The sequence below is a fragment of the Hydra viridissima genome, unplaced genomic scaffold (genome assembly GCF_058129835.1).
Source record: "Hydra viridissima isolate aposymbiotic clone 2 unplaced genomic scaffold, HvirCarnegie_v1 scaffold_7, whole genome shotgun sequence".
In the NCBI taxonomy this organism is placed as follows: Eukaryota; Metazoa; Cnidaria; class Hydrozoa; order Anthoathecata; family Hydridae; genus Hydra; species Hydra viridissima.
Genome location: NW_028324306.1, coordinates 15,156,881 through 15,167,713, shown reverse-complemented (window position 1 = coordinate 15,167,713; position 10,833 = coordinate 15,156,881). Strand labels below are relative to the sequence as shown.

At 30.5% G+C, this 10,833-nt stretch overlaps 1 protein-coding gene and 1 long non-coding RNA gene across 5 annotated transcripts; one reads left to right on the top strand and one right to left on the bottom strand.

Moving 5' to 3' along the window:
• LOC149886315 (uncharacterized) lies at window positions 1-1,633 on the bottom strand. 3 transcript variants are annotated; one of them, XM_090093488.1, is made up of 4 exons: window positions 1,441-1,623; window positions 803-888; window positions 438-672; window positions 1-294 (listed from the first exon to the last, which is right to left on the bottom strand). In XM_090093488.1, the coding sequence occupies exons 3-4, from the start codon at window positions 600-602 to the stop codon at window positions 124-126; spliced, it is 336 nt and encodes a 111-aa protein (XP_089949614.1). In that variant the 5' UTR covers window positions 603-672; window positions 803-888; window positions 1,441-1,623; the 3' UTR covers window positions 1-123. The 3 variants fall into 3 exon arrangements, with proteins under 3 accessions (XP_089949614.1, XP_089949615.1, XP_089949613.1); XM_090093489.1 differs by having other exon boundaries at window positions 1-345; window positions 803-1,633; XM_090093487.1 differs by having other exon boundaries at window positions 803-1,623.
• A 6,632-nt stretch (window positions 1,634-8,265) lies between these two features.
• Window positions 8,266-10,758, top strand: LOC149886314 (uncharacterized). 2 transcript variants are annotated; one of them, XR_016454249.1, is made up of 6 exons: window positions 8,266-8,406; window positions 8,510-8,534; window positions 8,836-8,889; window positions 10,143-10,217; window positions 10,400-10,480; window positions 10,585-10,758. It is a non-coding gene; the product is annotated as an uncharacterized LOC149886314 (long non-coding RNA). The 2 variants fall into 2 exon arrangements; XR_016454250.1 differs by having other exon boundaries at window positions 8,836-9,113; window positions 9,168-10,217.
• The last annotated feature ends 75 nt before the right edge of the window (window positions 10,759-10,833 follow it).

The following is a 10,833-nucleotide window of genomic DNA, read 5'->3' as shown; positions in this document are numbered from 1 at the left end:
AACTTCAACATCGTTTTTTCCGTTTAAAACTGATGGGAAATACAGTTTGCTAAGAATTAAGAAAAATATATAATAAATTTATCAATGGCCGATCTGAATCTCCACGTTGTCAATATCGTCTTTTTAGAGTGAATAATCACCTCTTTCATTAGTTGGTGTTGGTGCATCAATCTTACAAACAACGTCAAGAGACGAACATTGGAGAATATTTTCTTTGGTTGGCCACTTGAAGCAATTCTTTCCAGGTGTAACAGACAATTCCATACAAGAAACATATATTCCATTATCATTGACCTAATGGTTGAGGTAAAGTAACGTCTAGTCATTGCTGCTTCCTAAATATTCCTTGAAATTAGTTAATATGGTTAATAAACCAATAATTTTGTAATAGATCTCAATACACAAAAATACAATATTATAGTGTTAAAACTTCTTACATTTTTAATTATTGCAGGATACCATTGCATAAAGTATGGAACATTAATCCAATCACCAATTTGAAAATCAGCTGCTAACTCCTTTGCAATCAACTGAATATCGTTGTTTAAATCATCTTCTTCGTTTTCAGGTGCATCTTTCATATCAACAGTTTCATCAATCATATCATCAGTTAAGTTAACCTCTTCACAAAAAGTGGTTGCCAACCTTCATGTTCTTTTTTGCTTACTCCATCTAAAAAATTACACTTGAAGGATAAAGGAAATTGCTAAATGTTTATCTCAAGTCCCAAGAAAAGAAAAAAATCACATTTTTTAGCATAATTACTTTGGGTATTTGTAAATATACAAGTTCATTTACTTGCCTACAGAATAATGATTGAGTTTGTTGAGTTGTCACATATTCACTTGGCTTTAAAATTGTACTCAGCTGCTGGTGAACTTGCTTTATCTAAAAGGACAGTGGACTTGCTCTGAATGCTTCACACAAAGAGCTAGCCGCTTTTTTTGATTCTTTGATAGTTTCATCTGAAATGATTGTTCTATCTGGAACATATATGTCATCAGCAGGAAAGCAAGACTTTATTGGTGTTGGAGCTGGTTCTAACATGTCAATATTGTTACCTGTAGAAATACATTTTGGGTAGCTGAAGCAAAATACGGCTCCAACAGGAAGTGATAAATTCTTTTCATTATAAGCAGCAAGGGTGCTCAAAGGGACGGATCTAATTTTTGGTGCTTTATTACCGATTTGAAATTCATGTCTTGGGTGTTGACAACTGTTTGTCTGCTTCCAGCCAATACCAAAAGAAAAACGATGGTACGATCATAATGAGTCATAGCGTAAAAGATAAGCTTGTAGTCGGCTATCAATCAAGCTTTTTTCATTTACTGGTTTGTTGGTAGTAGCTATAAATTAGTAACGTTAGATTTTCCACCTATGGAGTAAGAAATCCTGTTTCTTTTAATAAAAAAGCAAATGATGCTCTAATATTATTCATACCTTTAAAGCTTGTAAATGATTAGTTATATCAGCAGTTAATTCATTAATTTAAAAAATTCCATCTTTGTTCCAACACTTAAAAGGACCACAAGAAGTCTTCTCTTTATTAAAATATATGCATTTCTCATAAGGACTGACTTTATTCTTGCTCTCTGACATGTTTTGTTTATTATTAATTATTTATTGACTAATATTAAAAAAATGCAGTTTTTACTAACAAATTTTAATTCTTCTACTGAAAACTACTGAAAAAAATTTATGTCATGTAACTCAAGCAATGTTCTACCTGATATAATATATTGTATTAGATAGAACATTGTATTTATTTATACACTACCGTGCAAAAGTCTCCGCTCATTTGTAATATTTCAATAAAGTAACAAAAGTTTGCAAGAAAATTGCGTTTATTTTTAATTGTTTATTAAACAATGAATTAGACAGTAAATACAATACATTTTAGGATGATTTTAAATATATAAAATCAAGAAAATGTTAATATACAAAGTTGTAAATGTTAAATTTTATTTTCATCAATATGAGACCCCTTGGAGCGTATAACAGCAGCACATAATCTTGGCATTCGGGCTAATAATTTATTCATGGTTTCCGCTGTTATCTCATTCCAAGCTTTTTGCAAACGTTCCCATAGCATTTGCTGATTAATAAAAGATGTTTCACCTGCTTCTCTGATCTTCCGATCCAGTTCATCCCACAACTTTTCGATGGGTGATAGATCTGGTGATTGAGGAGGCCAAATCATAATTTTGCAAACTTTTCCCCTTTCTTTTAGTTTCAAATAATTTTTGCATAATCCAGATGCATGTTTTGGATCGTTGTCCTGCTGCATGATGAATCCTTTCCCAATTATACGAATACCAGATGGAATCGCGTGCTTAACCAAAATATTATGGTACATGTGTTTATCCATGGTAGATGTGATTTTAACTAAATCTCCAGTTAACCCATTGCCAAAACATCCCCAAAGCATAATACTACCACCTCCATGTTTTACAGTACTTTGTATACATTGAGGAAGCACTCTTTCATTAGGTAAACGCCTAACATGCACGCGACGTCGGGTACCAAAAAGTTCGAACCTACTCTCGTCTGTCCATAGAACTTTCTTCCAATCTTCTAATCCCCAATTTTTATGCATTTTTTCCCATTCCAATCTTTTCTTCTTATTTACTGCCCTCAACAAAGGTTTACGTGCAGCAATGCGTCCAATTAAGTTGACTAATCTTAGTCTTCTTTTTACAGTATCAGTTGATACTGGCTTTACCCTTGTTTTGTTGAGTTCTGCTGTTAAAATTGTGGCTGGAATTTTTCTATTTCTTTTGCTGGACACAACAATAAACGTATCTTCTTGCGGTGATGTAACTCTTGGTCTTCCAGAACGTGATCTGTCACTGTTGGAACCAATATCATGCAATCGTTGTAGAGCATATCTCACACCTGATTCGGATATTTTTAACCTGGAAGCAATTTTTCTATATGAATAACCTTCTTCACGTAAAATACATATTTTGCCACGAAGTTCTTCACAATATTCTTTCTTTACTTTCACCATTTCTCAAATTCTTTATTAAATTCAAGACATTAAATGCGCACACTAATGCCATTTTCAAGTATAAATATAAACATAAGTCTATTAAAAGCAACCAATTAAAATTACTGAAAACATCCTTACCATGCCGGAAAGTATCATGCTACTGTCAAACCTAAGCTTACAAAAAATATTTTGGTTAAAACTTTTGTGCAGTTTTAAATTTAATAAAGAATACTGAAGAACTTTATATGTATTTTACGTGAAAAAGGTTATTCATATAGAAAAATTTCTGCCATGTTTTTAGCAGCAGAACTCAACAAAACAAAGGTAAACAAAATTATTTGAAACAAAAAGAAAAGGAAAAAGTATGCAAAATTATGATTTGGCCTCATCAACTTTTTATATTAACATTTTTTTCTTTTTATATATTTAAAATCATCCTAAAATGTATTGCATTTACTGTTCCTTGCAAATATTACACATGAGCGGAGACTTTTGCACGGTAGTGTATATATTTTTTATTTGTTTTTATTTTAAGTGCTATATGTATTTATTTCAAGTTCTCTTGTACAGATCCTTTATAAAAAAGTATCATGTCAAAATTTTTAATAGCAGTACTAATTAATAAGGCTGTAAAGTATCCGTTGCTAAGTATATCTATACCGTTGCTAGGGTATTTTTTAAGTTAAAAAGTTGGCAAAATAAGGCTACTTCTAGGACATCTATAGGCTTTTTTAGGACATCTATAGGCTTTTTATCACCCGAGCACATTTATTTTTTTTCAGATATTTGTAGATGCATATTTAAGGAAAATAAATGGCTTACACAGGCTTGGACTGGGCCGCCGGGATACCGGGAGATTCCCGGTGGGCCAGTTGGCATAAAAAGTTATATTATAATTTTAGTAAGGCTACATTTTATTTTCCAAATAAAATGTAAATTAAAATTAAACTAAAAATATAATAAATTTTTTGCTGGCCTCTAATTACATCTAATTAAAGGCCATCTGCCGGCTAATTATGTAAATTTTGGCGGCCATCTTGAGCTGATCGAAAGTAGTATTATGTTAATAGTGAGTTTAAGCATGCGCGCGTTATCTTTAGGCGGTGCTAGTACAAGCGTTAGCAAGTATGCTACCACTGGAAGTTTAAAAAACGTTAAGCACCTAAAAACTTCAAGCGCGTTTTAAGTCATTAATTATTCATAACTTATTTTTAAGTTAAAATTACTTCCGAAAAATATCTGTGCTATAAACAATTAAAACGATCTTACAAGAAAATTTGTATCAAATTTTACATTTAATTTAAAGATGACATGTTAGAGAGTTACGAGAGACGCTCTTTTTAAAGCATGAGATGGAAATATTATCGATGACGTAGAATTTGATTTATTATACGATATTAATAGATCTAAAAATGATTACCCTTATTGAAATTACAAACATTTTGAATTAAATGAGCTAGACAACGCTGAAGCGTGGTCAGAGTTTCGATTCCAAAATATAGATATTTGGGTTGCTCAGAAAGTTTGATGCTAGTGTAACGAAAGATCAGCTTCAAACGGAATTATCGGAATTTGCAAGGAAATCGGAAAGTTTCGAAATAACTCTTTAAGATGAATATAATTTGATATTTGACACGAAAGTATCTGACTCTGTCTCGGACAACATGCAACAATATAAATCCGAAGAATCTGAAACTGTCTTTACAATCCCAGAAGTGGAAAACAGTGACAGCCACAGAAATAAATGCAAATCTTGCAAAAAATGTATTGTTTGTTGTTACTTTGTCCTCCAGAAGTTTAACTTACATAGTCTTGCGTATTCAAATTTGTTTCTGGCTTACCAATTTGTGCTGACACTATCCTCATCATAAGTTGCTTGTGAAAGGTCATTTTCGAAATTGAAATATATTTTGAACAGATTAAAAATTTTGATGAGCCAGTCAAGTTTACAGTCATTCATGCTGATGTCTTGTGAAAAAGACCTTCCGAGAATTAATAACGATGCAATAATTGATGTCTTGGCATTGACTAGTCAAACGATGAAAAAGTTGCTATACTAGTCAATATTGAATAGCGATTGTGTCTACTATTTCTAGACTCCAACTTACAACAGTGTTTTAGAAATATTTATTTTTATCAATATTTAGGCTGGGAAGTTTAAATTTTTTTTTATACTTTAAATAATAATAAACAATAATGCGTCTAAAAATAAAAAGTCCTTTACTAATATAATATAGGTAAATTTAGAAAAATAAGGGCGTTAATCATATTCGCTGTCATGGACGGCGTGAAAGCTCTCGGCGCCCCATATATATATATATATATGCATTAAATATATGCAACATACAATGAAGTGGGCCGCTGTTACCAAATTTCCCGGGCCGTTTTTTCAAGCCAGTCCGACCCTGGGCTCACACTGTTCATGGTGGACCTAAGGCCACGGTTGTTATGGGTAATCTATCAAAGCGCGTTGAACGCAAAAAGTGATTTTTGGCAGGTTACTTCTTCCCAGGTCCTTGCATGCACATGGTTTTTGTTCCAAAAAGTCAATGTATGTCATAGTGTCTTTCAAAAACACCTAAAAAAACTACGTACAAGTATTGGCCTGAAGAGATATTAGAGCTCAAAGTTAGGGTAAAATTTCAAATGTTGTGGTTTCGGACCACGATTTCTAGACAACTGAAAATGTAATCTTGTTGAATTTTTAATTTTACTGTAGAAACCTACCCAGATTAGTAAAAAAATTAAAAAGAAGTGTTTCTGTCATATTCATGTTGCTAAAACTACTCCTCAAAGTAGCAATTGCACTCAATGCGCAAAATTTTCTCAAAACTGGCCAAGTTTTTGGACCCAATATCTCCGAAATTAATAAAAATTTTAGAAAAAAAAATTACCAGTGGCCTACTTTCATTGTCTTTTACAAAATATCTAAAAATGAGTACAATTTGAAGACATCACTTCCAGACTTTGCCTAGATTTCTCAGACAATAGCTACCTATTGTCTGAGAAATGTAGGCAAAGTCTGGAAGTGATGTTTAATGTTCAAAAGTTTAACGAGAGACTTTAAGAACTCTTAAAGTATCTCGTTAAACTTTTGGCACCGGAAAAAAACTTTTTTTTTTTTTTTCTTGCGTAAAAAGTTGCGTTAACAATAAAATATCTAAAGACGGGGGAAATTTATAAAATTTCCACTTAGAAAACAAAAAACCCACCCTATTAGACTGCCAAAAACAAACAAAAAAACAACTAATTGACATAATAAGTAAATAGTTGCAGAATCTATTTTTATTTGGGGACGAAAGAATTAGCTTAATTTACTTGTATATAAACAAAACTGAAACTTTGAATTAAATAACTTTATCAATTCTAAAGCAAAGCGACGTCCCCAAAAATATTATTGTAGTGCAACCTTTTCTTTAAAAAATAACATCTATAAATACGTATATACTATTTATTTTCATGGGTGGGTTTTTATTCTTCGACACCTACATAAAATCATTTGTTGCGTTTTTTGGACGAAGTTTTTCAAAAACGTACGATGTATTTTTTCCGCGATAAAATGTCACGTGACAAAACTCTCTATTAGTAATGGGAATGCATATGCAGAACAAGATAATTCTTAGCCTTGTGGACGCAAAAAAGAAGGTTGAAGACAATGGTATAACAATTAGAGTCATGGGTATTATCTCATTTCACGCAAACATGTTGCGGCTGTTTTATTAGCGGGATAATAATCCGGTCTGGTAGTGACTCTGGGTCCGGTGGAAAAACCATCAGCTCTTCGCGAATAGCAATGCCTAGTGGTCCATTAGTTGGGTAATACAAATCAGGCTATTTTCTTTGACAAAAAACATTGTTAACATTACATACTTTTAGAGTCAATGCAGATTCGGTTGCAAGACAACGTCCACCTTCGAGTTCCCCTGGCTGAAGCAAGTATCGAAAGATTGCGATGGAAGTAATGGTTCCTTGAAACCTACAACACGTGTTAACGTAGAAAGAGAGGGTTTTTTTTTGTAGCTGCTTAAATTCTTTTGTCTCTGAATGTTTCTTGTCTGTCAGACGCGTTAGCTTATTGTTGAGTGTACGCCCAACTTCAGGCAAAATCCGCACTCACTCAGTACAAAGCTCTTGTACGTATTGATATTCTAATAATCTCTCAGCAAGTTTTGGGTTGAATCTCTCTATGATTCTTTGGTCTTGGCTAACTTTCCCCAAAACCCCAGTGTGAAATTTGGTCTTTCTAAGCTTATTTGGATTAAAAAACCAGGTGTCTACAAACCCCCAATATCATACTAACTTCTGTTATGAGTCATTTGAAATCGAAGTTAAAGTATTTTTTTTTTTTTTTGTTTTATTTTTTTTTGTTTTTAAAAATACAATTTTATAAAAAAAAGATAATTTAATATTCTAAATAAGAAAATTTTGATATTTTGCTTATCATACATTAATTTATTTCAATCTTTTAAGATATTTCGCAGAATTGCTATTCGATTATATCCGTTAGACGTTTATTTCAAAAATAATAAGTTTTGTACGTTTATAAACCTTTTTAATGAATAAAGAGTTATTTTTTATTAAGCTTCAGAAGATTAGATTTATTTTAAAAATTTACGTTTCAATTACGTCATTTATACTGTGGATACAAAGTTTGTATCTAGTTCGTCTGTTTCAAACATATCAATATCAAAGTTTGTATCTAGTTTGTACTTTTCAAACATACCAATAATATATTTTGAAATAAAAAATCATTTCGGTTGGACGAAACTGAAAAGATAACTTTTTACATTTCCTCTAGACTGGCTGACAGATCGACCGGTATCGAGAATCAAGCTATTTTGACTTTTTTTGTATAAAAATCGGGTGTTAAAATAGGGCAGGGGATTTTGATACCGTTTTGACAGAAGAAGAGTAAAAAAATAGACATTTAAAAAAAAACAAAAACTTTGCGCTCCGAGTTGTAATAAAATTAAAAAACGGAGTGAATATGTAAAAAAATTATAAATTATTTATTAAACGACGATTGGTATCTTCATGCTTTCTTAAGACGGTTTTTATCTAGTACCTGACGTAGAACAACTATCAAGCTTTATTTTAAAATCAACTTGGCAATTTAACTTCTAAATACAATTTTCAGAAGGAATTCATTAATATTATTGTTTCATTATTAGGCTCCTGCATATTTAAACTATTAGTTAATTCCAACTCTTTTAAAGATTGCATAATTGTTTAATAATAGAAACCATCTTCTTTTGCATCGTGATTGATTCACGATGATATCACAACTTTTTGTAATTCTACATAAAGTTTGTTTTGTCAAGCTACTGGAATCACTCAGTGAAAACTTTCTGCATTTTTCTTCCGTATCTACGATACTTTTTTAAAATGGTTGTCAAAGTTAAGGTCACTTACTGGTAATGTTTTATTTTATTTGTGATTAAAAATAGTTTAATGTAAATAAAACTAGTTTCGTTTATACGAAAGAAAGCGTTCTATTTAAACGTATTTTTTTTATAGCGGTGCATGAGGCTACAAATCAAAAGTAAGCATTATTTGTTTTTATATAAAAAATGTGTGTGTCTGTGTGTGTCTGTGTATATATATATATATATATATATATATATATATATATATATATATATATATATATATATATATATATATATATATATATATGTATTTGTGATTAAATGAACATATTTTAAAAAGTAATAGTTGTGTAATGAGTAAACATATTTAGTAAACATACTGAGACAAATGTAGTTAATAATGGAAGGTTTGATGGTTTTGATCAGAGTGCTTTTATACTTACAATATGACTCAATTAAACAATTTATTTTTAGTATAAAAAGCTGAAGAATGAGCTAGAGAAAAAATTTTCTGGAAAGCTTCAGCATGTAAGTAATAGTATTTAAAGTATTTAAAATCTTTTTACAAAAAAAAAAAGAATTTGTTGAAGCTTTTATAAATTCACTTAAATGTTGGAGAAGGAGGTTTAACCTTGTAAAACATCACATGCCTGTTAAAGCTAAACCAATAAAACTGATAAAATAATACCCATGCTGTTTATTCTTTTCCTAATTTTCATCATCTCCAAATTTTAACAATGTGTATAATTTAGGTGAATTTTGAAGTTATTAATTTTATATTGTTAATTTTAAATTATAAAGTTAAGAATGAAGTTATTAATTCTTCTGTAATATGAAATAAAACTCTAGGTCATTCTTTCATTTATTTTATTGTGATGTGTTTAATCACATTAGATATTGTAACCTTTCTATACCCCTTTTACTTTTACAGTAGCTACACTTTACGAAACTATTTTAAATAACTAACCAGTCATTAACTTCGGATACCTAAAGGTTAAATTATAAATTTAACTTGTTCTTAATAAATAAACTAAGCTGGTAATAAATTTATTGTCATTCTGATATTCATTATTTGCCTTTTTAAAATATAGTCAAAGTCATTTTACACATGGAATTTAGCTACTCTGATACTTATAAGGTAATTCATGATGGTACTGTACAGAGGACAAGAAAATATAGCTTCATCATACTTAAGAAATGTTGAACAAGCTTTATTACTGCAATTTGGCAAATATTAATCCAGTATTTGCTTGATGATGAAGATTCTTTAAAGTTTTCTTAGTGTACTATCATTTTTCTTTCATAAGCAGCTATCTCTGCTCCAAAATTATGCATTCTATCACAAGTTAACTTTAGTGCAATGATTTGTTACTTTGTTTGTAACTATGACCAATTCAATTGTTTTTTAGCATTTGCCACAATAGCCCACTGCACAAACATCCATTTGCCACAATTCCCACTGCATAAGCATCCTATTTAAGTAGAATATTCTACTATTACACAAACATTTCAGTCAATTTATGTAGGCTGATATAACCAGAACAAGTTAAGTCATAGTTAACATGAGTTTTTACCTTAAAAGCCTAATTCATAACAAAAGTTCCATATTCTGTAACTTTTTAAATGATAATAACTATGATAAATGTTTAAAACAGAAGCCTAAATTATTGGAAAAAGAACACAATTTTTGAAATCAATCAAATATGAATTACTAAGTACACAAATTAGCATAAAATGAGTCTTCAAGTTTTTAATCTTCAAAATGTTATGCTCTTTTTTAGGAATATTTTGCTACTCCAAATAGAACTGGTTTCTTTGAAGTTGAAGTAAATGGAGTTCTAGTACATTCAAAGAAGGTGATTTTTAGAATGCATTTATTTTGAAAAGTTCTAAAAGTTTATTTTTAAATCATCATTTTAAAGTTCCTGAATTTCACTTTTTATTTCTTTTTGAACAAAGTATTAAATGTTGATTAAAATCAAAATAAGTTTGTAATGAGAAAAAAGAAATGCGCATAAACAATTACTTTAATTTGTAGAACGGTGATGGTTATGTTGATTCAGCAAGTAAGATGAGCAAGATTGAGAGTTCCATTCAGAGTGCTCTTCAATGATCTGAAGTAATGCATGTTTTACATGTTTTTGTTATTGCTAAAATAAGTTTTTTTCTTGTTGAATCCAGTTTAATTATTTTTAAGTTTCTAGTTAAATATTTTAACTTTAGTTTTACCAGTTTTACGCATATCAAGTGAAGAATATTTCATGCAGCATCTGCTCCATGTCCTATGATGACAAACAGTGTAAAGTACCCCGCAAAGGTCACGAATTGTTTGTTTGATAAAAGAAGACTGGGCATTTGTTAGTACTGAGATTTCTAATTAAAATGTTTCTTAAATAACGTGTTTTTTCTTTGTCTATTTATTAACGTGAGGCGTCTGTTTAATGTTCTCAACAGTTACCTATTTGCTTTATA